Source organism: Neovison vison, chromosome 9, assembly GCF_020171115.1.
Source record: "Neovison vison isolate M4711 chromosome 9, ASM_NN_V1, whole genome shotgun sequence".
NCBI classification, from domain to species: Eukaryota; Metazoa; Chordata; class Mammalia; order Carnivora; family Mustelidae; genus Neogale; species Neogale vison.
This window is the reverse complement of record NC_058099.1, coordinates 101,413,724-101,440,716: the sequence shown is the minus strand read 5'-3', so window position 1 is coordinate 101,440,716 and position 26,993 is coordinate 101,413,724. Positions and strand designations below refer to the sequence as shown.

Here is a 26,993-nt window from a genome sequence, read left to right as displayed (position 1 = left end):
TGGCCGATGGGCTGTGCTCAGACCCCCTCCACCTTCACACCGGCCCGTCAGGACACCTGAATGGTTTCCTCAGACACCGCCTTGGCTCCCCTCACCATCTCCCAGGAGGCCCACGACGCTGGGCTCCTTTCCCTCTTGCCTGCTGCCAGTCGTGGACAGTGTGGCTGTGGTCCCTCCAGGTGGGGCGGCCACCGGCCTCCTGGGGTACACACCGCACGCAGCTCCTCCTGCCACCAAGAGGCCCATGAAAGCAGCAGCTGCTGTGGAAATCTCCGTGCGTGACCTCCACACTCAGTTACAAAAGACACTGAAGCTGCCCCTGGCTCTGACGGTGGGGTCGGTCCGTGGCCATGTAGGGAGGGCACTCAGGGAGCCCTAGGAGAGATCCGTGCGGGAGGAAGGGAGCCCCCCACCCCAGCACTCCCTTGTGGGGCAGGAGCGCCGGCTCCCTTGTGAAGACCCCTCTGGCCTCCGTCAGCCCGAGGGTGAGACAGCACACGGCTGACTCTGACCCAGACCGAGCTGAGCCTCTCCTGAATTGTTGACCCACAGAGAGTAGTGGAATACTAAATGTTTGCTGGCTTACGCGGTTAGGTTTGGGGGGTGAAGCGTCCTGAACAGTCGTTACGTGTGGTCAAGCTGGAGGGAACAAGCTGCCTTCGTCTGACCCAGGATCAAAGCCACATTCTGTCACTTAGAAAGTACATTCTTTAGACTGTCCCCATCTATGAGGGGGATGTACTGCACTTGTTCCTGTAGGTTCTGAACCTGAGAAAGGAAAAGAAGGAGGGAGGGGAGGGGGAGATAGTTGGGAGCGGCCAGAGTTCGAGGCAGGGGAACTGTGGAGAAAGAAATGCAGAAAAGATGATTTTTATAAACCGTTAAGGAATCACAAGTGATACAATCCACATTTCTGACCGCACCCAGGGAACTGCTGGCAAAATATACAGGTTGCTGTTTGAGCTCTCAGGTCAGGCTTGCGAGGAACCCAGTCGTGTGAAAACTGCACACAGGTGAGGGTTGAAGCACGGTTAGGTCATTCCCCAAAGTTCCCACCAAACGTAAGTATCGGCGCTCTGACCCAAGTTCTAGAACAGCAGGGTCAAGCCTCTGGAGCAGAAAGCGAGAGGGAGCATGGATCCAGCCGCGGGACCCTCCTTTGCCTTCCCTCTCTGCTGTCCAGCGGTCACCATTCATCCAGAATGGAGGAGTCCGGATCCACAGGCCTCAAGACCAACTCTCGAAAAGGCTTCTTTCCTCTTCAAGCATCCTTGAGGGCCCCCAGGGGAAGAAAAGTGAGGAAAACCCCAGCGATAAAGATGTGGCAGCCTCAAGGGCTGTTTGGTTGGGACGACTGTCTCTGCTCAGTGGCCCCCCTCCCCGTGACTATTTTACCACCTTCTCCCTTTCTCCCTGGATTTCCCGAGGCCCCTTGGCCAGTCACTGGCTCGGGGCTTGCAGTGCGCGTTAGGAAAGAGAAGTGTGTGGGATGCTGCTGCCGACAGGCTCGCAGAGACGGGGCCTGAATCATTTTAACAGGGTAATGCGCCGGGGCTGGCTCGGCCATGTTGGCAGCAGACCACAGCTAGAGAACTTTTATTTCCTGCCATGTGTGCGGCAGCGGCTGGGCCATCGGGGGTGGGGTGGTGGAGGGGGGCCGGCCCAGCCGCCTCCGGGTCTGGCACCCAAGACCAGGGCTCTCCCTAATTCACCCCAACTAGCAGGAAATGGGGCTTGAGCAAAAAACGCCAAACAAAGTGCTTGATAATCAGTTAAAAGATAAATCTCCCCAAACAGCGGAGACGCTGATGGTTCCAGATCCTTTCTCCAAGAGCAAAAACAAAGAAAATTCCTACGTTACAAACAGGAGGGTCAGGCTTTCCAGTTCCAGACCTTGGCATGTGTTAAGCAAAACCAAGAATAAGCAAGAAAATATGCTATTTGAATTGCATTCAAAACGTCTTTTACAAGTGAAGCAAATTACTTTTGCATGTTCTGGGGCTCTGCAGAGAACAAATACTGTTCTGCCTTAATGGGTAAAATTACACAATTTGCTTTTAACAGTAAACGAAAAGCCACGGTGGCTGCAGATAGCATCGCGCTCCCTCCACGCAGCCCTAGCGCCCGCGGTTTCTGGGCATTTCGGAGGGACGTGGGCGTCCCCACCGCGCAGCGTGGCTAGGAGGGCCCGGGAGGGCGCCGGCGGGTACGCGGCCCGGCCGCTCCCCTGGACGGTCTCGCTCCTGCCCGCCCTCGCTTCCCTTCCTCCCGCGCAGCCAGTTCCGGGACGGAGCAGCGTCGGACGGGGCGCGGTGGGCCCGAGTTACCGACCTGTGACCAGGCCCCCGGGCCGACCCCCCCCCGCCAACAACTGGATGCCCACTGCCCCGGGCGCCCCTGCGGCGCGGGCAGCCCCGGCGAGGTCCGGCCCGACGCCCCCTCGTCCCGTGCCAAGGCGCCCCTCGGCGTCCAGGCGTCCGGAGGGCTCGCGCGGGAGGCCCGTCCCGGGGCGCAGCCGCGGCCCCAGGTCCCAGCGCCCGGCTTCCCGCGCGCCCCGCCCGCCGCAGGCGCCTGTGTCCGGCAGGGGGCGCCGGCGCCGGCCAAGCTGTGCCCGCGGGGCGGGCGGGCCCCGGACCCTGCCTCCTGCGCGCCCGCGGTCCGCCCCCCGCGCTCCTCCCGGCGGCCGGCGGGACGCGCAGCCCGCGCCCCGGATCCTCGCAGCAGCGCGCGCCGCCCCCGGGCCGGGACCGGACGAAGAGCAGCGGTTCTCCGAGAGGCGCCCACTCGCGCGGAGCCCGGGAGGAAGGACAGCGCGCGCGGTCCCCCGCGCCCCGCCGGCCCCCGCGCCCCGGCCCCCACGGCCCGCGGCATGGCCCCGGGCTCGGCGCTGGCGCCGCTGTGCGCCCCGGCCGTCTGGGTGGCCGCCGCGCTCCTGTTCTGCGCGCCCCGGACCGCAGGTAGGACCCGTCGCCTCGGGGCAGGGGCGGGGACTCGCGCGTTGGGTCTGCGCCCCCGCGGCTGTGCCCCCGGCCTCTCCCCGGATGGGGCCGCCGCGATCCCGCGCCCGCCGCCCCGCGCCGCTTCCACTGAGGCGCGCTCTGGGGTCGGCTCAGCCTTTCCAGAGGCCGCGCGGGCGGCGCCGGGGAAGCCCCGGCCGGGGGTCGGCGAGGGTCGTGGTGTGGAGGCAGCCCCGGCCCGCCGATGTGACTTTACTTCTTAGGACCTCGAGTGGATCCTTGCCCTCCCAGGTTCCCGCAGGGCCCACGGCCCCCGCGCCCCGCTGGGAGCCGGAGCCCCCCACCCAGGGCGCGCGGCGTCGCAGTCGGGCGGGGCCCGGGGACTTCTCCCCCCCCACCCCCGCCGGATCGAAAGGGACTTTGGCTTCCCTTTTGTTGGCCCGTCCACCCCCTCCTCCACTCCCGGGAGGTGGTCGAGTGGCGTTTCCTGCCTGGGGTCGGAGGGTCGCGGGGCGGCCTTTTGGCGGCTGAGGCGGCCCCCCGGGACCCCGGACGAGTCAGGCCGCCGGAGGGTCGGGCCCGCGTTCCTGGTGGCATTTCCTGGAGGGGCGCACGTCGCCCCCGGGGGCCCCGCGCGGGCTTGTCTGCGTGGGCGCGGTGCTTGCGGGAACCGCCGGGGGGACCCGCCTGGGGAGCCGGAGGGGGCGGCGCGCGCCCACGCCGTCCGGACCCCGAGCACCTCCGGCCGCGCGCGGGGCCGCATTCCGGGCACCCTGCCGGGCTGGGGGCGGCGCTGCCTGTGGGCCGGGGCGCGGGGAGGCTGAGGGGGCTGGTCTCCAGGGCCAGGAATGTTACACTTACGGGCGATTCAGGAACGCCCGCCCCCCACATCGTGCCGCCCCCCGTCCCTCCTATTCCTGCAGGCGGGTGAACGTTGGGGGCCGTCGCGGGAGGGGCTCACTGTTCCCGCGTCTGGCTGCTAGCGGGGCGCGCTCCCGGGACCCGTCTACACGGTCGGGAATGCTGCGCAGCCCTTTTGGGGAGTCGTCTGGGTTTGCGCAGATGCCGATTACGTCAGACAGTGCGGGCTACTTGATTTGGGAAGGGGGCGCGCCAGTGTGTCACTGGCCCTGAAAGCATAAAGCGCCCGGGGTCCTGGGTGCGGTGCCAGGTAGCCTATCCGAAGTCTGCCTGGGGAGTCTCGCCACATCCCTGCGGGGCTCTGCACCCCCCTCCCCGCCGGAATCCCTCTCCCCTTTAGGGCGGAGGATCGGTTCACTGCGGGAGGGGGCGGCAGGGGCTCAGGTCGGCGCCGGGACGTGGCCGCTTGGGGCTGGGTGGTCTTCGCCCCTGCGACCGGCGGGTTTGCGCTGTGGCGGCGCTTTCCGTGGGGCGCGCAGGGTGGGAGCTGTGCGGCCCGCAGGGCTGGGGCGGGGGGCGCTGCGACAGAGGCGACCCCCCTCTCGCTCAGATCTGGGTTGGCGCAAGCACAGGATGGTTCCCCTCGGGTCGGTAGTTCGCACATTGCCGCCCTTTCCAGTCGAATTTCAGAAATCTCTCAGGGACAAAGCAAGCCTGGGTCGTCCTCCTTGACTCCTGAGCCCCGAGGGGAGGTTACTTCGTTTTCCCGGGAACCACTCTGTCTGAGTGTGGGGAGGGAGTGGGAAGCATGTTCACCGCCTCTTCCTTCTGGAGTGCTGGGTTGCTGAGAGTCCACATTTGTTCATGTTCAAAATACGAATACAACTTCACGAGGGCAGGAGACGTGGGTACTTGGCATCTTTTGTGCTGTGATGAGAAATCCTTGTAACCGAGCCTGTTTTAGACCCGAAAAACGTTACTATGTAAAAACTCGGAAAGGTGGTTGTAGAAGGATTTGTAAGTCCTTATTCTACGCTTTCATAGATGGCTCTTCCCTAAGGAGACAGATTCCTGAGAGCTGTGCGCCTCGCCCACGTGGAACAGGCTGGGACTGGTGCTTTTGGGGTTCTCCCTTTCCCCATTTGACAGTCCTACAGCCTTGACTTCTGGCCCAGATCCTTAGACTGACGGTCGTATTAAATAATGCTCGCGGGCCATTTGGAAGCAAGCAAACGACAACATCTTGAAGAAGACTTTGGAAGGAGGCGAGTTTTCCTGTATATAGTAAGACAGCATGTTTTCCTTATGACAGCGGTGTGCAGAGCAGCACAGGCTGGAAATATTTTAATGTTTAACATCGCGAGCACGGTGGCACGTGCTCAGTGGGGAAGGCCGTCCCGAGACCCGGACACGGCTGCCCCGTGGACACCCGCAGTGAGTGTCCGCAAAAGCCGCGTGGGTGCCCACGGGGCTCTAGGCCCTGAGGCCGAACTTGGACTTACCAGCAAGTCACAGTTGGAAATACGACCAGAATTTTGCGTAACGGCTCGTGTGCCAAAAATCAACATGAGTTTCGGAACACGCTACCTGGGGTCGTTTTGGGAGCAGGATCTGTGGATGGACGCGAGGCAATGAGAACGATGTTTCTGTTTTTATTGTGAAACCGGTTTCCTGTTGTTGGGACCAAGTACGGCCTCGTTTGGTGTTTCTGTGTCCCTCTTTGCGGTGGAGTATTTGTTTGCCGTGAATAGTCAGTCAGCCTTGGTTTAACCTCTGAGACATTTAAGCCTGGCAAAGCCTGGGTTTAACACGGCTCTTTCCTCTGGAATCTTTCCCCCAGATCCATGGGCTGGAGATGTCTGGGGCTGCAGCTCCTCTGACAGAGAGGGAGGAGGAATCCTTTAAAGGGGGATTTCTGATGGCAGGTTTCCGCCCAGAAAGGGCTCTCCTTTACAATGCCTTCCCCACGGGGGAGGCCAGGATGTGGAAACTTATTACCATTGCAATGCGGCCTGGGTGTGAAGGGTTTGGCCTCCCCGGCCTGCGGAACCGGCCAGCCTGGCGAAGCACAGGGAGTTTGTGTGCTCTGTGGCCGCGCTCCCCTGGAGAGCTCTAATTATGTAACTCAAGGGAGAGACAGTGGCTCTTAGTGTTATCCCCACCCAAGGTTTATGACCCTCTTCTGAAACGTTCGTTGATACCACAGGCCTTTTGGTGTTTGTTTGTCCATTCCCTGTGGACTGGCCCGTCTGCCTCCCCAGCTGCAGCATCCTGGGGTCACCAAGGAGAGCAGGGCAGGGTGGGGAAGCACTGAGTTTGCTCTGCTGGGCCCGTGGTGGGGGGCAAGGGGGGGCTCCTGAAGGGCTCTGACCCCATCCTGCTAGAGAAGGTTGTCGCAAAGATCCTTTGGGGACTCTGTGGTGACTGCGAGGTGACCTCCAGGAACGCTTTCAGAGCGGAGGGGGGTTGGCTTTGCAGAGGAAGCCTTGGGGCAAGGGCTGGGGCTGGCGTGGCCAGCAGCGGCCTCGTCGGAGGACAGGCGGGCTTAAAAGATCAGTGCGGCACCAGAACAGACTTGGGGGTCCGCCGAGTAGTGAGGGCTTCCTGAGTTGCGGAGCCACAAGAGGAGCCACAAGAGGAGCTCCGGGCCGTGACGACACCGGCAGCCGGCGGGGCTCAGTACCCGCCTCTCCCGGTAGGTCCTTCTGGGGTTGTCGAGGAGCTGGCCGAGTTGCAAGGAAGGGCAGGACGGCTCGGCTCGCTTGTGCCATCGCCTGAGAACGGGTCTGGGGGTGTGAGCTGGTGGAACTCGTGCTAACAGTGGCCCAGGGATGGCCGGACAGTGCTGGAAGTTTTCTGAAAGCTCTTAAAAAATGGGGGACTGCATTCGTGTGGTTTGTACCCTTTGGGGGGGTTTCTGTTCTGGATTTTTTGTTGTTGTTGTTTGTTGTTGTTGTTTTTAAAGTTCTATCTCAGAAAGAACTCCCCCGCCCCCCTCCCCAAAATCAAAAGCCCAAGGGAAGGAAGTAATTACAGAAAAATTTAGCCTAATTAGACTAAGTGGCTTGTCCTCGAGAAAGTCTCCTGTTCCGGGAGAAGCGGTGTGTGTGTGTATTTAACTGTCGCTGGAAGGAGCTCCAGGAGGCTGTCACTTGGAAGATGTTATCTGGGGGAATGTGGCTGCTTCTTCAGGTCCTCCGCAAGTCGGGGAAGGTTTGCCCATCCCCCACGCTCCCAGCCCCAGGATTTCCCCAGCCCGGTGCCCCCAGCCCTGGGGGCTGCTGTTTAACCCAGTGTGCACCGAAGTGAAAGAAATCTTTGCAGACCTGAGCCCTGAAGGACAGTCACCAGCAGCACATGAAGCTCTTCAGGTTAAAATTAATCAAACTCAAGCGCAAGATTCACTTCGTTCGCTGCCCTGGCTGCCTTCCTCAGGTGCAGGCACACAGAGGACGAGTGGAACTCTCTGCCACACCCCAACCCCCAGCGGCTGCTGCTCCCTTTCGTCCTGGCGAGAAGGGGCTCTACCTGCTTTGCTACAGCTTCCTTTGTTGCTCCTGGGAGTTGGGAAGGCAGAACCCAGTTGGATGGACGCTAACCAAGGTGGAGAACCAGAGGGCCCTGTCCCGGGGGCGCGCAGCACGTGTGTGAGGAGGGCAAGGGCCAGGACACCTTCCCGCTGACATGTTGGGCACCTCCTTCCCCAACCCTGGGGGTGCAGAAGCAGGGCCCCCGGGGAAACCCACTTAGTGGACTGAGCCGCCCAGGAGTGCCTTCTGCTTAGTTCTCAAAACACAGATAAGGAAAGGAGAAATCAGAAAGTGATGTGGATTATCTCAGATCTTTTATTTATTTTATTTATTATTTTAAAAGTTTTATTTATTTGACAGAAAAAGAGATTGCACAAGCAGGTGAGAAGGGCAGAGGGAGAAGCAGATTCCCGCTGAGCAGGGAGCCCGATGTGGGGCTCCATCCCAGGACCCCGACCTGCGCTATCTTCTAAAAAAAGACAAAACCTGGGGCCGCTGGGTGGCTCGGTCTGTGGAGTGTCGGACTCTGGGTTTTGGCCTGGGGCCTGATCTCCTGGTGGCGCGGTCTAGCTCCTTGGCAGGCTCCCCGCTCAGCACGAGGTCTGTTTGGACCCGTCCTGCTCCCTCTGCCCCTGGCACCCTTGGCGGGGAGGCGGGGGGGGGCGGGGGGGACGCGAGACTCGCTCTGTCTGTCTCATGGATAATTAAATAAAAAAAAAAAAGACAAAACGTGAAAACAAATCTTGCATCCCTAGGTTTGTCTTTGGCTGTGAGGAGGCGTAATGCTTCGGATGCCGTGTGGGGCGCCGTGTGGGCGCGGCCGGTGTTGAGGCCCCATTCCTGAGGCAGGAGGTCGGAGCACGGATCTGGGATGCGGGGATGCAGGGCTCGGGGTGCAGTTGCAGACGTTGGTGTAACTCACAATTCCCGCACGCGCAGACGCACACGGGCACGCGCCCACGGATGTTCAAATCTGGACGTCGTAAACTGTGAACTACCTGTTTTCCCGTAGGTAACGGTCATGTCCTGGCCCCGCACTAGCCATGAGCACTCTCCCTGCCCAGGTCTTGGTTGCAGGGTCCTGGGCGCACTCGGGGCGGGGAGGACTCCGGAGGCAGGACTGACCGTGGGGACGGCGCGGACGAGTCCTAGGTGAGCCCAGGGCGTCTTCTCGGGCCGGAAGGGAAGTGATGAGGAGTAGCGGGAACTTCACACGCATGCAGGTCACCCACTTGCCAGAGCTCTGGGCGTCGGATCGGGGGCACGTTCAGCACCCAGCCGAGGGCGGCCCAGGGTCCCGCGTGGGGCACTGGAGCAGCCGCGGCTCACACCGGTCACCGGCCCGCGAGGAACCGGATGCCCTTGTTCGTCTCCCCGGGCTGCCGGCCAGAGCCCCACAGACCCGGTGACTTTTAAAGCACAGAACGTACAGGGGCCGTGTGGAAAGTCAGGGTGTCGGCGGTCCGTACCCCGCCGGGCGTCTCCAGAGAAGCCTCTTGTGTCTTCCGGCGTCCCGTGCCGTGCGGCATCCGTGCGCTGCCTCGTGCGCCTCACGCGGCCGCCTCTGCCCTGTGCCCGGGCGGGTCTGTCTGTCTTGGCGTCAGGACCCCCGCCACGGGGCTTAGGCCCACTCTGAATCCGGGGCGATTTCGTTCCGGGGCCTTCCCTTGTTGCGTCTGCAAAGACTGCTTCTGCGTGAGGACACCTTGAAGTTCTAGGTTGGATTTGAATTCGGGGGACACCGTGTAACCCACTACGTTCCCCAAATGAATGGGTGCGGGGTGAGGCCGCCCCCCTGCAGTGAAACGCCAGCTGGGAAATGTGCAGCCAGTGGGAGAGATCGCAGGAGCGGCGGTGATCGCAGAAACTGACCCGGGCTCGTGCCGTCCGCGAATGCCCGGTCTCACGGGAGGGGCCGCGCATGGGGGCGTCTCCCGTAGAGCCCTCCTGCGCAGGGGGACAGTTAGGGACAAGATAGAGACCGAGAACATCACGCGAATGGGCTGATCGGGGCTCATGCCGCCTGGTGGGCGGGTGGACGTCGCTCTCCTGAGAAGGTGTGTGTCCCTTGGGTGCTGTTCTAACGGGAATCCAAAACGGGACTCGAGCCAGCAAGCCCAGTGCCGGGAGGCGCCCTTGATGAAACAGTTGGCTTTCAGTAGACAACGTCCAGGTCGAGAAGGGCAGAGACGGCCAGGGAACGGGGCCAGCCTGAAGGAGACTGCGGGAGGGGCCCACGCGGAGGGTGACCTCACACGGGTCCGGGCTACCGCGGAAACGCGCCGACGTGGGCTTCGGTGAGATGGTTATGAAGCTGGAGCGTGGGGGTCAGTTCTTCAGAGGTGCGGTCAGGGTTAAGGTTCCCGAGTGCGAGGGTTGTGGGGAGGTCATGGAGGAGCGCGTCCAGCTCTGGGGAAGGTCATGCTGTGTGTTCATGGCTCAGGGGCGCAGTGTCCGCTCTCTGCCCCCGCGGCCTCGGAGCGAGAGCGCGTGTGAGTGTGCAGATGGGGGAGGGACGTGTGGGCGGAGCGTGAGGAGCAGAGCGGGTCTGGTTAGGGGAGGGTCCCGCAGCTTCTCTGTAAAGTGGGAAGGATTTACAAGTCGAGGACGGGACGGGGTACACCCGCGCGACCGGGGCAGCGTCTCTGAGAAGAAAGACGCGAACGGGCGAACGGGCGTATTTATTGGAAACGGTGTCAGGCCTCACACAGGACTGGGGAGGGAGGACTCCCGTGGGTTTGCCCAGTTTCTGCGACGGGACTGAGCATGGCCGGGCGTCCGTTCCTGCACCGCCAGGACGTCCAACATGTTTCCCCTCAGCTTTTCAATTATAGAAAACTTCAGACGTCCACGCAGCGAGACCGCACGGTGACCCCCGCTATGCCTGCCCTGCAGCCTCCGTGGTGACAGGTTCTGTGAAAGTGGCTCATTTCCCGGGCCCCGCCCTGTCCTCCGGCCCAGTGCAGACTGGCCTTGGCTCTGATGCTGGCAGGATGCAGGCGAGCTGCGTCTGCTCCCTTTGCTTCACCAGCAGAGCGGCCTCCGGCCAGACCTGGGGGTCCCGCTGGGGCTGGCCGCTGTGTTCCGGCAGGTGCAGGGGCCGTGGGCATCCCGTGGGGAAGGACCCCAGCGCGTCCTGGTGCAGAGGCGTGTGGGGACCCTGGGAAGACCCCATTGATTGGGCTGGTCCTTCATTCGTGGCCCCTGTTGGTGGGTGCCCCTTGGCCCCTCCAGGAGAGGTGCTTCGCGGAGCCCTGCCTGGAGCGGACCGTCCGTTACTGTCCTCAGGGTCCTGGCCTCGTCAGCCCGAGGCTGCTAAGGTTGGGAAGCCAAGGCGGGCGGAGGTGGGCCCTGGGGCCTTGGGGTCCCCACAGCCCCTCCCGTTTTCCCAGCAGCCGCGTTTCCAGACACCGTGTTTCCTGCGTCCTGGCGTCGAGGGTCTGACGACCACCCTAAGATCCAGCCCGCGGGTGGAGGGAACCCGTTCACACCCAGTAGGGCAGAGGAGGTTTGTATCCAGATAACGTACTCGCAAGGTGCATGAGAGGAGGAGCGTCCCACGGTGTATACAGCAGGCAGTCTGCACGGCGTATACAGCAGGCAGTTTGCAGAGGCCGGAGCCTCAGGGAGCACGTCCGGACCTGCTTGGCCTGAGCACGGCGCAGGCGATGAGACAACGGCCCCGGGGCCCCTCGGCCTGCTCCAGCGTTTGGCTGGGTCGGAGCAGGCAAGGAGGGCTGTGCAGGGGGTGATGTGGGGGCCCCGGCGCAGGGACTGGGGTGTCCGTGGCCACTTGGAGGGCGGTTCGCGGCGACTGCCGACATTCCGAACGCGCAGGTTCTGGGGCTGCTGCAGGACGAACGTGCACTGGAGGCTGTCCCTGCCGCCCCATTTCTAACAGAAACAAGTCGGCGGTAGTGACGTGTCCTTTAACGGGACCCAGGTTGCCAGCACGGCGTTCCCATAGTGGCTGAAACGGAAACAAGGACCCGTGGGTGCCACAGGGGGGTGACTCTGCACGCGATTCTGGCTGGGGCGAGTGTCAGGCCGCGGAAGGGTTCGCGTCACGTGGGGCTGGTCTGCACAATCCCACCTCCGTCCCCGGGTGTGTGGAGACGCAGGCCTCGGGGATCAGGGGCCTACACCCACAGCAGCGGCGCCCCCGGGGGAGGACAGAGGAGTCTCAGGGTCTCTGTGGCCGCTGGGTCTCCCCCACCGGGGACACCTCACTGGGTCCTTTCTTTAAGCCCCCAGGGAAGGAGCCGTGTCCAGCATTAGACAAGGTTCCGTCCTCTTCCTCCCTGCTCTGTCTTGCTCTGGCCGGAACAGGGCAGAGGAGACCCTGGAAGTTCCCAGCCCGTCGGGTACTGGAGGGCGCTCACGGACAGGTAAAGGCCCAGAAGCCTGAGGTGCCCGCGCCCCAGGCCTGCTAGTTCCCTGGGTCTTCACGCTCGCCGCGGAGCGGGGTCGTCTCTTGGTGGACCCCTTGGTGCTCGATCCACACCCCGTTCTTAACGGGCTCGTCATTTGTGAAGCTGTCCCCAAACCCTCCATGTGGGCTTGCGGCCCTGGGCGGGGCAGCCGGCCCGTTACTCCTGGGACCTCCAGGGCCGTCGCCGTTTGTAGACCTCGTGTAAATGGCCACAAGAACCAGAGTTTTCTGGATCTTTTGAAGCTAAAGCGAAAACCAGGGGAGTCCGAAAGCAGGTTAGGTTGGAACCGGAGCCGTCTTCCAGGATGAGCCGTCTTCGGTGTTCCTGGCTGTTCGGCTGCGGGGCCACTGCGGTCACCGAGTGGCGTTTCACAAGGAGAAGGCCACGCGGTTCCGGGGGGAGTTACGTCTCCCCACAGCGCAGTCCACGGGAGGCCCCCGACCTCAGGATGTGGTGTGGCTCCGAGGGATCCAGTGACAAAGGTCGTGATGCCCTGTGACTGGGGTCCTTACAGAAGGGGGAAACTTGGGCCCAGAGACGGACGCGTAGTCGCGTGAAGGGCACGCGGAGCCGCGGGGAGCAGGCGCCGCAGCCGGCCGAGCGCCCACCGCCGAGTCCATGAGATGACGGGCCGTGAGGTGACGGTCCGTGAGGTAGTCTGTGAGGTGATGGGCCGTGAGGTGACGGTCCGTGAGGTAGTCCGTGAGGTGACGGTCCGTGAGGTGGCAGGCCGTGAGGTAGTCTGTGAGGTGACGGGCCGTGAGGTGACGGTCCGTGAGGTAGTCCGTGAGGTGACGGTCCGTGAGGTAGTCTGTGAGGTGACGGTCCGTGAGGTGACAGGCTGTGAGGTAGTCTGTGAGGTGACGGTCCGTGAGGTGACGGTCCGTGAGGTGGCAGGCCTTGAGGTAGTCCGTGAGGTGATGGGCCGTGAGGTAGTCTGTGAGATGATGGGCCATGAGGTGACGGGCCGTGAGGTAGTCCGTGAGGTGACGGGCCATGAGGTTATGGTCCGTGAGGTAGTCCGTGAGGTGACGGGCCGTGAGGTGACGGTCCGTGAGGTGACGGGCCGTGAGGTAGTCCGTGAGATGATGGGCCGTGAGGTGACGGGCCGTGAGGTAGTCCGTGAGGTGACAGGCCATGAGGTGACGGTCCGTGAGGTGACGGTCCGTGAGGTAGTCCGTGAGGTGACGGTCCGTGAGGTGACGGTCTGTGAGGTGACGGGCCGTGAGGTAGTCCGTGAGGTGACGGTCCGTGAGGTGACGGTCTGTGAGGTGACAGGCCGTGAGGTAGTCCGTGAGGTGACGGGCCGTGAGGTAGTCCGTGAGGTGACGGGCCGTGAGGTGACGGTCTGTGAGGTGACGGTCCGTGAGGTAGTCCGTGAGGTGACGGTCCGTGAGGTGACGGTCCGTGAGGTGACAGGCTGTGAGGTGACAGGCCGTGAGGTAGTCCGTGAGGTGACGGTCCGTGAGGTAGTCTGTGAGATGATGGGCCGTGAGGTGACGGGCCGTGAGGTAGTCCGTGAGGTGACGGCCGTGAGGTGACGGGCCGTGAGGTAGTCCGTGAGGTGACGGGCTGTGAGGTGACGGTCCGTGAAGTAGTCCTTGAGGTGACGGGCCGTGAGGTGACGGGCCGTGAAGTGATGGTCCGTGAGGTAGTCCGTGAGGTGACGGTCCGTGAGGTGACGGGCCGTGAGGTAGTCTGTGAGGTGACGGGCCGTGAGGTGACGGGCCGTGAGGTGACGGGCCGTGAGGTGACGGTCCGTGAGGTGACGGGCCGTGAGGTGACAGTCCGTGAGGTGACGGGCATCCTTCGCTCCAGCCGTCCTGCCGCTCCTGCTCGCTAGCACGGCCCGTGCTGACCCCAACACTGTCAGGACGCCCCTTCTACCGGGAACCCCGGGAGCCCCGTGGCTGGTCAGGGTCAGGGGTTGGGTCACAGCCATGGAGGGACCGTCACGGCCCAGTGGGGTTGAGTGGCTTGGCACAGAGGGCAAGTGCGTCCTCCCGGGGCGCGTGCTGTCCCCTGCTGCTCCCCTAGACAGCACGGTGGCCAGGCGGCTCTCGGGGGGCTGTGGGGCCTGTCCATCTGTCCCCCGTTCCTACCGCGGCTTGCCTGGCTCCCGGGGGTCAGAGCAGGTCAGAGCAGGGAGAGGGGTCTGCCCATGCTCCTTCCGGGTCGAGGCCTCAAGGTGCCTGGTGCCATCCCGTTTCCCTCGGGGTAAGCGCGGGAACAGCGACAACAGGACGCTGAGAGCAAACGCCCCGGGCGCTGGGGCTGCCGCGGTCGGACGTGTGATGTATCCACCGGGAGCTTTGGAGCAGGAGGCTGGGACTCCTTGAAGTCTGGCCGTTGTGGGGAAGCGAGACCAGCGCCAAATGGAGAGGAAGGGGCAGGTGGCCCCGGCTGGCTTGTGGGGTCCCTGGGCTCGCGGCTCCCGGGAGGGCAGGTGAGGGAAGGAGCTCTCGGAGGGACAGGTCTCCCTTCTTCCCTTTTGTCCTGTTCCGAAGCGCAGGCGGCTCTGGCGGCTGCCGGGCGTTCCCGGTGGACGGGGAGCGGCTGTGAGCTGGCTCGCAGTTTGCCTTCGGGGGGCCCTGACAGGGCGCAGGGTCACACGGCCGGCAGCTCACCAGGGGGCACCTGCTGTCAGCTCATGGGTCCCCGGAGGGGGAGGCCCAGGGCCACACGGGGAGAAGAGCTCCCCGCAGGGGTGTCGACGCGCACCTCCCCGGACTGCAGGGGGCGTGGGAGGGAGCGGAGGCCGCGTGAGAGGTGGGACCCGCGTACGGCCTGGCTGCGTCAGGCACGAGGTGATGCTCTGCTGGGATTCTGGTGGCCTTTCTTGACCTATCCTGGTTTGCCTTCACTGTTCGCCGGATTCAACACGTCGCTGCCGGTGCAGTTTTGGAAGCGGGAGCCCGGCCCGCCGTGGCTCAAGGCGGAGCTCAGGCAGGGAGGGCTCAGGGCTACCGTGGACGAGCGGCGTGTTTCCAGAGCGCGCCCACATTCGCTTTGTCGTGGCCTGTTTCGCTGCTCTGAACTTGGAGCCCATTTCTTTTCTTCTTTCTAAGTAATAATTAAACAACAACAACAACAACAAGATAGTCCTGTTTCCTCTACTCGACCAACTCACTGTGCATCGTGGGGTCGAGACGCCAGGCTGACGCGACGCGCACCAGAGCCGGCCGGCCGGACGAAGTCCCGTGTGGGTGTCGTGGGTCCGCTCGGGAGGACGCTGTTTCTGTGCCCGTGTTCTGGGGTGTGCGGCGGGTGGAGGGGTCCTGCCGTGCTGACAGAGCTTGGTCTCGGCCCCATTATGAACTCCCAGGGGCAAGTGTTTATTGAAAGGTCGTCCTGTGAAACCCCACGAAACCGTCCTCTGCGTCTGTCTCGGTGCCGACGGCTCCGTCCCCGCGGCCTCCCGTGGGTGCGGCGGTTCGCTTCGCTCCCTCTCCAGGGTTTGACTGTCATCTCCGCGGAACGCGTCCATTGCCCGATGAGGCAGAAGTCAGGAAAAAGCAAACACACGCGAAAAGCCCAGGAGCAGGTGCTGATGGTGTGGGCGGAGCCTGTGAAGGTGTAAGCCAAGAAGCCGCTCCTCCCGCACCTCCCTCCGCCCCAGAAAACGCCGCCGCGTCCGCCTTGCGGGCCTGGGGCTCCCTCCGAGGTGTTTCCTGGGCACCTGCCCCCGTCTGTGCATCTCCTTCATTTTCTAACACTGGTCAAACTCCCCGAACGCAGGATTCGCGCAGTCCTGGGGCTTTCAGGACATTCCGGCTGTTGTGCGACCACCCCTCCTGCTTCTGGAACTTTCCCATCGCCCCGGCCACGCCCCACCCTCCCCTCTCCCGCCTCCCGCGACACTCACGGACTTTCTGTCTCCTGGGATTTGCCTATTCTGGAAATTTCATGTAAATAAAGCCCCACACGGTGTGGCCTTTGTATCTGGCTCCTCCCACCGGGCGAGACGTTTCCGAGCTTCCCGGTGCTACGGCGTCACCGACCGATGAGCCGCAAGCCGAGAGCCGCTGTCTGCAGGAACACGGGTTCTCAGAGGGGTGCCCGGGAGCCTCAGGTCACGGCCAGGGTGCTGGGGTCGAGCCCCCACTCAGGCTCCCTGCTCGGCGGGAGGCCTGCTTCTCCCTCTCCCGCTCCCCCTGCTCGTGCCCCTCGTGGTGTCTCTGGGGCCTGTGAGCGCAGCCAGGCTCTGCTCTGGAAGCTTCGGCGGAAGCGAGCGGCTGCCGCAGGACGACCGGGTCTGGGAGTTGGAGACGGAAACGTGCCTGGCTTTTCCTTCACCTTCGCTCCCTCGTTTCCGTGCTGGGGAAGCCACGTGTGGGGCTGGTGCCCTGTGCTTGCTGGGCCTACACGGTGACCCCCAGGCCGGTGACGGTCGGGCTGGGTGGCGAGGCCGCAGGAAGCGCGGGCGCGCCGTCTCCTCCTGGGTTTGCGGACGTGTGAGCTTCGTGTCCGGCTTCCCCTGGGTGGGTTGAGGCTGGGCCGGGCTTTCTTGGGAACCGTCAGGCCCAGGCCGGGGGCAGAGCAGCTGCTGGCTTCGCTGTCTTTCCTCCGGACGGGGCTCGGACGGGAGGCGGAGCCGAGACGAGCTTCCGAGGGACCGGAGGCACGTGCTGAGCCGCTCCAACGTCTCTGACTCCTTCCGCGGGGGCCGCTCGGGTCCCTAGACGGCGAGTGAGGTCAGGGACGCCCGTCGGGTTTGGCTTCGCGGGGTAATTCCGAGTCTCGTCCGCGGCGGCTATGACCTCTGTTTCCCAGAGCGGGTTCCCTGGGCCATCCTTCTCCGTCCCTGGGTTCTGTCGCGGAAGAGGGCTCGGGGACGAGCACCTGGACACGTGCACTTTGTTTCCCAAACGTGTTTGCTCCGGGAGCTGTTGTGACGCGGCACGGGGCGTGGGGTGGGGTCCGGGTGGGCAGGTCTGCCGGGCGTCTGGACGAGGCAGAGGGCACGGTGACGCTCCGCCCGCACAGCCCGGCCCCACATGTGGCCCGGGGCGGCCGAGCCTGTGCTGTCGGTTCTTGTCCTGGTCTAAGACCTTAGGACAGAGCAAGTAGGACCGTTGACCGCGGAGGGCGGCTCGGGACGTACTGACGGGACAGGGTGCTGACCATGGTGGCCGTGCTTGGCCGTGTGGGCCGTCCGGACAGGCCACGGGGAGCCACCGTTGTCCCTCAGCAGGAGCCTCACCGGGGCTCTTGTTCCCGCCGGAGCCCACCGACCTCTCCCCGCAGGTGCGGACGCTGGCGTGGGGCCGCCTCCCTTCCTTCTGCCCCGCACTGTGCTGGGCTGTGGGTGCGTCATGAGTGGGGCTCCCGAGAGCTGACATCGAGAGAAGGATCTATTCCGCGTCCCCACATGGGTCACGCCAGGGCCTGCAGGGCTCCAGAGGGGAGCCTCAGGTGAGGAGGCAGAAGTGGGGGGGGAGGAGGAGTGAGGCCAGAGCCGTTATGGGGGTTTTGCTGGGAAGGGGAGACCATGCACCGCCAACAGTGGGGAGCTGGCCAGCGGGGAGAGCTCTGGCCAGCTCTGGGGCCTGGAGGCTCCCCCTTGTCTGGCTCCTGGCCCTGGGGTGATCTGGGGCAGGGGATACTGGCTCGCTGCGTGTGGCTCAGGTAGGCGGTGTCTGGGTGTGGCTGCGCACGGGTGGGTTTGCACGAGAAAGGCCTGCCCGGGAGCCCTCTGCCCGTCTCTGAGAGCTGACTGGCCCCGGGAGGGCCTTCGTCTCCCCGGTGTGTGAGGCCATAGATGCCAGAGCTTCGAGGATGCAGGAGAAGAAGGGAATCTAGTTCGTACAGTCGGCTGCCGGACGGAAGGTCAGACGGCACGGCGAGGGCTGGCGGGCGGCGGGCGCGGGGGGCGGGGGGATGGGGGTGGGGCAGGCGGAGGGGGCACCTGGCTCCTGCCTGTGGCTGGGTGGGTCGGTGAGGGTTTCTCCGTGGGCAGCCTGCCGGTCGCAGTTCAGTGTGCGTAGCGTGCCGTGCGGCGAGCGTCCAGATGCGGTGGGCACCAAGTGGCTTTGAGACCCGAGGGGCTCGGGGCGCCCTCTTCCCTCCACTCGGGGCTCCAGGAGGCTACTCTGGTGGGGGCTGGACCTCCGACCTGCTCTGGGCCACCGTCTAGTGGGGCTGAGATGGTGTCGGTCTGAAAAAGACGGCTCCGCTCTGTCGCTGCGTCTGGCTGAAGAGAACCGTCCGACCCACTCAAGGACCCTCCACTCCGAAAAATGTATTGTTTTGTGCTTTCCAAGTTGTGTAAAATACACATAAAATTTGCCGTCTTCGTCTCGGGTGTGCGGTTTGCTGGAATCGAGCACAGCGGAGAGCTGGCCTGGTCCCGCCGCCCCCCTTGCCGGGAGTGCCACGCGCGGCGGTCGTTCTTCCCCAGAAGAAGGTCTGTGGTGAAGTAGACCCGGGCGGCCCAGCTGCGGGGTTTCCCGTCGGCGGTGTGCACGCGCATACTGTCGGGTCTCCTGGGGAGCCCCCCGAGGGCCCGCTAGGTTCTTCTCCGGTTTCTTACCCGCTGCTCAGGAGGGAAGTGGCTCTCCAGACTTCCAGTTCACACACTGGCCTCCTGACCTCGGGGGCCGATGTGCGTGTCTGGGGCCTGGAGTCCTTCTGTTACTTGCAGACCCTCAGGGGTCAGGGGGCCTCAGAGGCGTGGGTGTGGGTTGGGGACAGGGGCTGCTCGGAGCGGTCCCGTCCAGCCTGTGCAGAAATACTGCAGAAAACGCAGGCCCGGTAACTGTTGGTGCCGTCGGTTCCCGGCTCCCCTGACTTTCGCCCGTCGGTGCACGGTGGACACCTGCTCTGAGGGCGCAGAGGAACCTTCCCAGTAAGGGCCCAGCAGCGGCGTCCGGGAGCGCCGGCCTGGGCTCAGCCCTCCGGCCCCCGGCGGACTTGAAGAGCTCAGTGCGACGGTGGCAGCCGCGAGGGGGAGAACGGAGCCTGCCGGTGGCCGGGAGTGCGCCGTCCCGGAGGCTGGGCTCCCTTGGTCGGGTGGGAACCCAGAGACACGTCTGGTAAGAAGGAAAAAAACGCAACAAGGCCGTTAACACACGAAGTGATCCTCTGAGATTTTTGAAAGCGTGAGTCGTGGACGTGAGCCGGAGGCGGAGGAGGAACGTTTGGAAGGTTCTCCCTCGGAGACAGGGAGGCTCTGTCGATCGTCACGTCTGCGAGCCGGACTTGGCTTTAACACGAGTCCATACGGCAGGAAGTCGGTCTCTGAAGAGCAGAGTCAGAACTACGTAGGCGCGTGTTGGGATCCGCAGCACGCGGTGGGACAGGCCGGGCCGAGGAGATCTGGTTGCCCGAGCGGACGGCTGCAGACGAAGCAGGAGACCTTGTGTCAAACCCCAGTCGTCGGCGGGGACCGCGCGCCGTTGCCGGAGCCCGTGAAGAGCAGAGACGTTCGAGCACGACACGCGTCCGTCCTCAGGCATTTTCCGGAGCACGCGGGAAGCTTCCGTTTGTTTAAACGCGCGTGCGAGCTTGGGCCGTGCGGCTGTGCCCAGACATGGCCCGGGGGGTAAGGTCAGCAGGGGCGGGCGACACTGTAGAGACATTGTGGTGGGCTGGGCGGCTCGGGGGGCTCCGGGGCTGGCGGCCAGGGTCAGTCACGGGCCTGACCAGGGCCAGAGGGGGCTGAGGGCTGATTCTGCCTCGTTTGTTTTCTCAGTCCAGTCATCTGGAAGGCGGTTGTGTTTGCTACACAGAAGCAAGCGCTCGGTACCACCAGTGACTGTGGCCCAGGCCATTTGCACGTGCTTCCTGCCCTTTTTATTTTAACACCAGAATTACTGCCATAGAAATACAGAAACCATAAAACTCTCCCTAGAACTCATCGTTTTAGGATGTTCACAGCATCATGCGGGGCATGCCGTCACCAGGGCCTGTTTGGATGAGAGACAAGGGCTCGCCGGAGGACACGGCCGGCCCCTGGCCATTTTCAGCCTACAGAAGTGGCCCTCCCATGGGGTCCCGCTTCCACACATTTGCCTTGAAAGACCAGCATGAGCTTTTCCCTCCATCTTACTGTGAACTATCCCCAAAGGGTTCGAAGCCAGGAGCCGCCTGTGTGGACAGAATTAAAGGGGACTTCTAGGCCGTGCTCAGATCCTTGAAGTCTTACGGGAGAGCTCGCCCCGTGGCCCTGCGTGGCGTCGGGGGCCGCAGTAGTACAGGATGCTAACCTCAGTGGGTGAAGCCGAGCGGGACAGGGTTTGGGTTGATGCGGCCGGAACTTTCTAGGTACAAAGTGGCCTAACCAGTGACCGGGCCATCACCGATCTGGGGTGTCAGTGGGAGCGGCCCCTGCTGGCCTCTGGCTTCCGCTCACCTGCGCAGGGGCTCTGATGAGCACCCGGTCTCGCCCGGCTCCGCATGCCGACCTTTGTCCCTTACCCCGCGGGACCCTCTGTGCGGAGAAGTCCGTGCTTCCCTGGCCAGCCCTGTTCTCACAAAACGTGTGTCTGCCCTCACGTGGGGTCCCAGAGGTCGGGGTGGAGCGACCCCAGGCCGTCCAGGGGCCCCAGCTCCCCTGCTGCGGCAGAAGCTTCCCGAAGACTGGACCGCGGCCCCCTCCCACGGCTGCAGCCCCAGCCCGCCGGGCACAGACCCCTGGGCTGTGTGTGCTGGGAGGCGCGGTGGGACCCGCTTCATGCGCAGGCGCGTGCGCACAGCCACAGACGCTGTGTCGTGGAAGGCGGAGAATTCCGTCAGGCCGAATGAGTGGAGGACGTCGTAGGTAAGAAGTGATGGAACTAAACGGGTTAAAGGAGCCGGTCTGAGCGCTCCGCGGGACCAGGGCGGGGAGACGGACGCATGGGGGCACAGGGTACGTGAGGACGTAACGGCAGGTGCAGAGCGAGCTTTGCTTAAAACCCCCAGGGCTTCACACCGGAGCCAGCCCTGAGGGTCCCTGAGCTTGAGCGAGTAACCCTCCGGGGCTCGGTCACACCAGGAGCCCGCGGGGGCCGTGCTGGGCGGGCTGGGGGTGCCTGGGGGCACACACGTGGGAGCGCTCTGTTTCTCTACCCTGAGCTGCTCTGAAACACCCTCTAGCTCCGACGGCTCCCAGGTGTGTGCCCCCAGGCCCTTCCCGATAGTCACAGCTGGACGTGGCCCACGTACTGGGAAGTCGCCGTGTGGAAGTTCACAGGTCGCGGGTGTCAGGCATGTTCCCGGAACTGCGCAGCCCCCACAGTCTGTGCTGGGCCGTTTGCGTTGCCCGAAAGCAGGCCTGTCCCTCCGGCTCTGGCCACGAGCCGCGGCTCACGTCTCCGTGGGTTTACCTGTCCCAGGCCTTCCCTATAAATGGGACCCTCAGGAGGTGGCCTTTCCTGTGCCCGGCTTCTTCCATGCGGCCCCGCGTTCTCAGGGTCCCTCTCGGCTCTGACCGTGGCCCACGGCGTGTGGCGCCGGAGCTGGTTTTCAGGCGTCCGGTCGGGTGGTTTGTAGGATGTCGCCCCACGGGGCTCATCTGGGTCTTTCTCACGGTTACGCGGCGGCTGTGGCTTCCATGGAGGAAGACCCCAGGTCCTTCCTAGGAGCCGTGGGGTCCTCTGACCATTCCACGGCCAGCATTTCGAGAACCCTCCGGACTTTTCCACGGTGTGTGCACCGTCCTTCACACCCACCAGCCGTGGGTGAAGCCGTCCCTGTCCACGCTGCCCCCCACACTTGCTCCTTGCCTGTCTTTTCAGCAGATTCTCCTCTGAAGACACCCAGGACTGACCTTCTGAAGTGCCCCCCAGGCATTTTCTGGGTGTCACATGCGCTCTTGTCTGTCTTGTAGCTGGGAAGCAGCGGTGAGCGGACACTGTGCAGCCTGGGAAGCCGGTGGCCCAGCTGTCCTGGGCGGCTTTCTCGGTGTTCTGGCTCTGCCGTCCTCCTTCTCTTGGCACAGAGCACTCTGCAGGGGCAGGAGGGGCGGCCACAGGCGCCGTGGGCCGCGAGGGCGCGCGATCATCTCATCTGGGCGGCCTCCGTGCGTTTTTCGGCCGCCGTCAGTGAACCTGGAGTAAACTCCAGGAAGTCTCTCTCCTGGCAGCTTCTCTCTAGATCTCTTGTTTCCCTACCTCCTGGGGTTTAGATTCTTTTCTAAAAATCTGGTTTGATTTTCAGATAGTAGTGGCCGCAGTTCGGGCTTGAGAGACCTGGAGACTCGTGTATGTGGGGGGGCAGGGAAGGGCAGCCTGAGAGGCGGCCGGTGAGTTCTTCTCCAAGCAGAGTGTGTTCAAGTCCCGAGTCCGGAGTCCCATGCCAGCCTGGGAACGCTGAGCACACACGGGGCCCTTCGGCGTGCCAGGGAGCGGGAGGAGGTGGACCACGGTCTCCCGGCGGCTGGTGATGAAGCAGATAACAACCCACTTAAACGAACACGGGAATTAGCTCTGGAGCCGCGGGGAGAGGGGAGAGCTGAGTCACGGGAGGCGCAGTGTCCCGTGGTTTCCTGTGTCCCGTAGACTCGGAGGCCCCGAATGCTTTCCACCCACAGAGGAAAAGACCTTGGGTGCTGGGGAATCCTGTTCATGTTAAAAGTCTTATTTCTAAATATTCATTCATTCATTCATTCATTCATTATATTTTTCTAGGTAGGTTCCACGCCAGCGTGAGCCCAGTGCGGGGCTTGAACGCGTGACCCTGAGATCCAGGCTTGAGCTGAGATCAACCATTGGGCCCTTAACCGAGGTGCCTCACGCTCCCACACTGCCCAGGTGCCCCGTGAGGATCTTTAAAAAACAAAATCAGTTTAATTTTTTAAACAATTTCTATACCCAACATGGGGCTTGAACTCACGACCCCGCGTTCGAGAGTGGAGGGCTCCACGGACCGAGCCTCTCAGGGGTCTTCCCCCACGGTGGCGCCGGCACAGCTTCCTTCCCCCTGGCCTGTGCGTGGGACAGGCCGTCTCGGTGTCGGTTAAGAAGGTCTCACGTCCTAAGACGGCGCCGCTGCGGTTCTGGTGCTAATTACACAGACGGACGCGCATGAGGGACCTGGTGCGGGGACCCGGCGGGCCTGGTCACGGTCCCTGTCCTCCCTTCGGGCCTTCCGCAGGAGGTCGGAGTGACCGTCAGGGTCGCAGGTGGGGTCGGCCGTCTCTCGGGGACCGTCCTTCCCTTGAGAGTTTTCGGGCCGTTCAAAGGAGCAGTTTAGGACTGAAGTCCGGCAGACGTCGGCGCGGGGAGCAGAGGGTCGTCAGGACAAAGGTGGAAGGGAGGGGCCGGGGGAGGCCAGGGTCCCTCGGGGTTTCTCTGCAGGGGCTGTGCCCAGGGGAGGCTTTGGGGGGCAGGCGTGGGGTCGGGTGCTGGTTGCCACCCTAGCGTTCGTGGCGAGGGCGCGGCGTGGGAGGTGCTCGGCGCCGTGAGCGGCTCACCGGCAGGACGGCCGTGGCCGCTTCCTCCGCACAGGGAAGCCCCGTGGACTTGAAATCTGCAGGAGCTTCTCCCGTACGGCGAGTGTCTAACTTCCGTCCGGAGTCAGTGGCTTCTGGCAAGACCGTGGGAGAATTCCAGGCGCCAGAATGATTAGTGGCCCGGGAAACAAATCCCCACGATTTGATCAAGCGAGCGCCGGCTCCTTCCTTCTTCCTGCTGGGCGTGCTCCTGAGTGGGGCCGTCGGAGCCGAGTCGTGAGACACACCTGCCAGAAGCTGCTGGGTGGCCTGGGTCCTCGGAGAGGCTGGGGTCTCTGAGCTCTGCGAACGGACGCTGTGAAGCCGTGGTGGACAGGTGTTCAGGACCGGTCGCCCAGCGCCCACTCTAGAACCTCCGCCAGCCAGCCCTCGGCACCCTCCTCCCTTCTTCCATTGGGAAATAGAAGTGTATTGACTTTAACCCCATGGATGCCAGAGCAGGGGAGGGATCCCAGGGGCCACGGAGGGCAGGTGCGCATCATCTGCGGGGTCACACTCCTCCTCCGTCCCCTCCGTCCCCTCCGTCTCCTGCGGGAGGTGGAGGCCGTGGTGCCTCGCGTCCCTCTGCCCCCATCCCCGCCGCATCGACGCTGGGCTTGGTGTTGAGGTTTCAGCTCCCAGAAAGCCTGGGGGTCGCCGCCCATGTTCTTAGCATGTGTCCCTTTGTCTGAGTGGCCAGCCCGGGGCTTAGAGGCAGCCCTGGTGTCGGACGGGGGGACGGAGAGTGTGACACGGAGGATGGAACCCCCTTGGTTATCCAGGACACAGAAGGATTCAGCCCCCTGTGAGCTCTGTCCCCCTGCCCTGAGGCCCGCTCCGTCCGTCTCCTCCGGGGTGGTGTGGAGGGCGGGGGCGACCGTGTCCAGGTGTGTCCGGGTGCCCGTGAGGCTCTGAGCTCCGCCCCTGAGTGCCCGTCGGGATTGGCTAAGACCTGTGCGGCGGCCGCACTCTCCTGGTGCGTGAGTGGTGGGGCCAGTCCAGGCTTCCGACCCATGCGCTGCGCGGGAAGGGGGGCCGGAGAAGCCTTCGGCCACTGCCCCTCCCGTCGTGCGGCTTCTAATGCAGCTCAGTCTGAGACCGTGAGGTGACCAGTGGGCGGTGAAAGGTCTTGCTAAGCGTGATAGGATGGACAGGTGGGTCTTGGGACCCTGCAGACCTCTGCCCGGTGAGGACCTCGCAGTTCGGATTTCTCTGTCCTCCGTGGAGCCCCAACAGCCCGCCTCCTGCCGCCAAGGAGAACCGTGTCCCGTGACGGGACCGAAACCTTCGTGCGGCCTCGAACTCTCTGTGGGGACACTGCGGAGAGAACGTGTGTCAGGCTGCAGGCTGTTCTGTGAAAGCTTTTTTTTTTAAAGTACTAAAAAAATTTGTGGTTACATATATGCTAATCCACCATTTTAACCCTTTTTTTCCTGCGTAGGCTCCAGGCCCCGCATGGGCTTGAACTCAAGACTCCGAGCCCGGGGCCCACGCGGTACCGACCGAGCCCGGGCGCCCTGGTTTAGCTATTTTTAAGGGCACTGTTCAGTGGAATTCAGTGCGTCCACGCCGTGGGCCGCCTTCACCTCCTCCTCCGGATCTCTTCACACCCGGCAAGCGGGACATTTGTGTCCGTCACACGCCCCTCCGCGCCCCGGCCGCCGCCTCTCACTCGCCCACTTTCTTCTGACACTGGGGGTCGCGTCCGTGAAAGCCGTGTGGACGTCTGATTTCTACGACTTCTCCACTGGCCGCAGCAGAGCTGGTGTGGGGGGTTGGCCCGCAAAGGAGCTCTGTCTGGGGTTTTAAGGAGATCATGGGGAGCAGAGCTTCGGGCCTTGGGGGGAGCTTTCCACGGAGCAGGAAAGGGAGTCCCGCCTTTGCCGAGCTCGTCCTTCCGTGGGGAGCCCCAGCCTCTCTCTGGGACTCAGAACCGTTTGTGGCCGATGTTCACTTTCCCCTTCCCGTTGCCGACGAGCATCGGTAGACTAGGCTGACGTCTTGTTTTTCCTTGGTGGTGGGTCCTGGGCCCCTGTTGCTAATTCTGTCTTCTCGTTGGTCGGTCTTGTCTGTTGGGTCTCTGGAAGGCGGCCGGGATGCTCTGAATTCTCCCAGCCGGGGCACCGTCCGCTTCCGGGCTGCCAGAGCCACAGCTTCCCTAGAGAGAAGGGAGACGGTGTCTTTCCTGTGTGACTCGTTCCAAAGAGTAGAAGTCGCTCAGCAGGCATCAGCCGGGGTCCTTGCTCCCAGTGCCCTTGCTCAGAAATCCCCATAGGCTAAAATGAAGACAAAAACCCCATAGGTTTTTGTCTTCATTTTACATTTTAATAAATATTGTCAGTTTTTTCTTTAAAAGGCTTCACCACGTGATACTCTTTGTGGGCCTGTTGGGTGATACGTATTTCTATTTTTCCTGATCTCAAGATAATGTTAACGAAAGGTCTTGTGACTCTATTAACTCGAACACAATGTGGGAAATAGAATATTTAAAAAAATGACATTTAATAATTTCGTAAAGAATGCAGCTATAACTGATAAACCAGGAAGATCCTCAATTTTCCCCTGTTGCCTGTTTGGGGGATTTAATGTTTTTTCTCTGAAATATCTATCCTTTGCCTTTTTTCCGATACAGAACCTTGTGCATTGACTTAGAAGAACAGCATCTCATTGGTAGAAAACACACAGATGTATACACATGCTCACATACAGCCTTTTTCTACTTGGAAATTGTTCTAGATGGATAAACGTTGGAAAAACAGTACCATACACCCTTTCCCGGCGTCCTTCAGCGTTAACACTGCCCATCAAGACCGCGTTATCAGAACGAGGAAACGGACACAGTTGCCGTGCCATCCGTGCATTGAATTGTAGACCGTGTTTGAATCTTGCTGGTTTTTGCACTAATGTCTGTTGTCCGTCTGGGATCCCATCCAGGATCCCCACATTCCACTGAATTCACACATTTCCTCCTTCTTTTCCGATCAGGACCGTGATTCAGGATCTCCTGGTTTCCTCGACCCCGACGCTTGGGAACAGCACTGGTGTGGAACGTTCCTCGTTCGGGCTTGTCTTACGTGTGGGTTCAGAGTCCGTCGATGCGCTTTGGTGGTGTCTCATCAGGAGGCGTGTGATGTCCGTGGGGCCGTGTGCTGTGGCTTAGCCGGGTCCCTCAGCGAGGGAGGCATCTGCTGTCTGCTGCTTTCTCTGCTGTAGCGTTTCTGTTGCTTCTCGATCGGTTTATATCTTTTGGGGAGCTACTTCAAGCCTAAGTGAACACCCTGTGTCTCTTCATGTTTTTTTTCTTTGTTGGTTTTTAGCAACCGTAATAATTACTGGGGCTTTTGATTGCATTGGCTTTCTGTTCCCTTTCCATTTCCCTCTACCTCCAGCAACTGGAACCCCTACTGTCAAGGCGAGCCTGTGACTGGAATGCCAAGTTCTGTCTGCTCTTAGAAGGAGCAGGGGACGGTGTTGACGCGGCCACAGTGGTGGGACCCTTGGCTTGGTCCCAACTATTCGTACAGAAATATTATTTATTGGGAATACAGAGTAGTGTTTTTTTAAAGATTTTATTTATTTATTTGTTTTAGACAGAAAGCGTGAGAGCAGGGGGAAGAGTTGGAGGGGAAGGAAAGGGGAAGGAATCTCCAGCAGACGTCCCGCTGAGTGTGGAGCCCACACGGGACTCGATCCCAGAACCCCGAGATCATGACCTGAGCTGAAGGCAGAGGCTTAACCCACTGAGCCCCCCAGGTGCCCTAAAGCCAGATTTTCTATGGATAAGACCGTCTCTCTGTGT

At 62.5% G+C, this 26,993-nt stretch overlaps 1 protein-coding gene across 2 annotated transcripts in view; it reads left to right on the top strand.

Moving 5' to 3' along the window:
- Positions 1–2,695: 2,695 nt before the first annotated feature.
- The window catches only part of ROR2 (receptor tyrosine kinase like orphan receptor 2), a 152,749-nt gene continuing 128,451 nt past the window's right edge, over positions 2,696–26,993 (top strand). Inside the window, exon 1 of one of the 2 annotated variants that reach the window (XM_044266106.1) lies at positions 2,696–2,957. In XM_044266106.1, coding sequence (XP_044122041.1) covers positions 2,870–2,957 — 88 coding nt within the window. In that variant the 5' untranslated portion in view covers positions 2,696–2,869. The remainder of the gene's footprint in view (positions 2,958–26,993) is intronic. The other variant, XM_044266108.1, reaches the window with a different exon arrangement.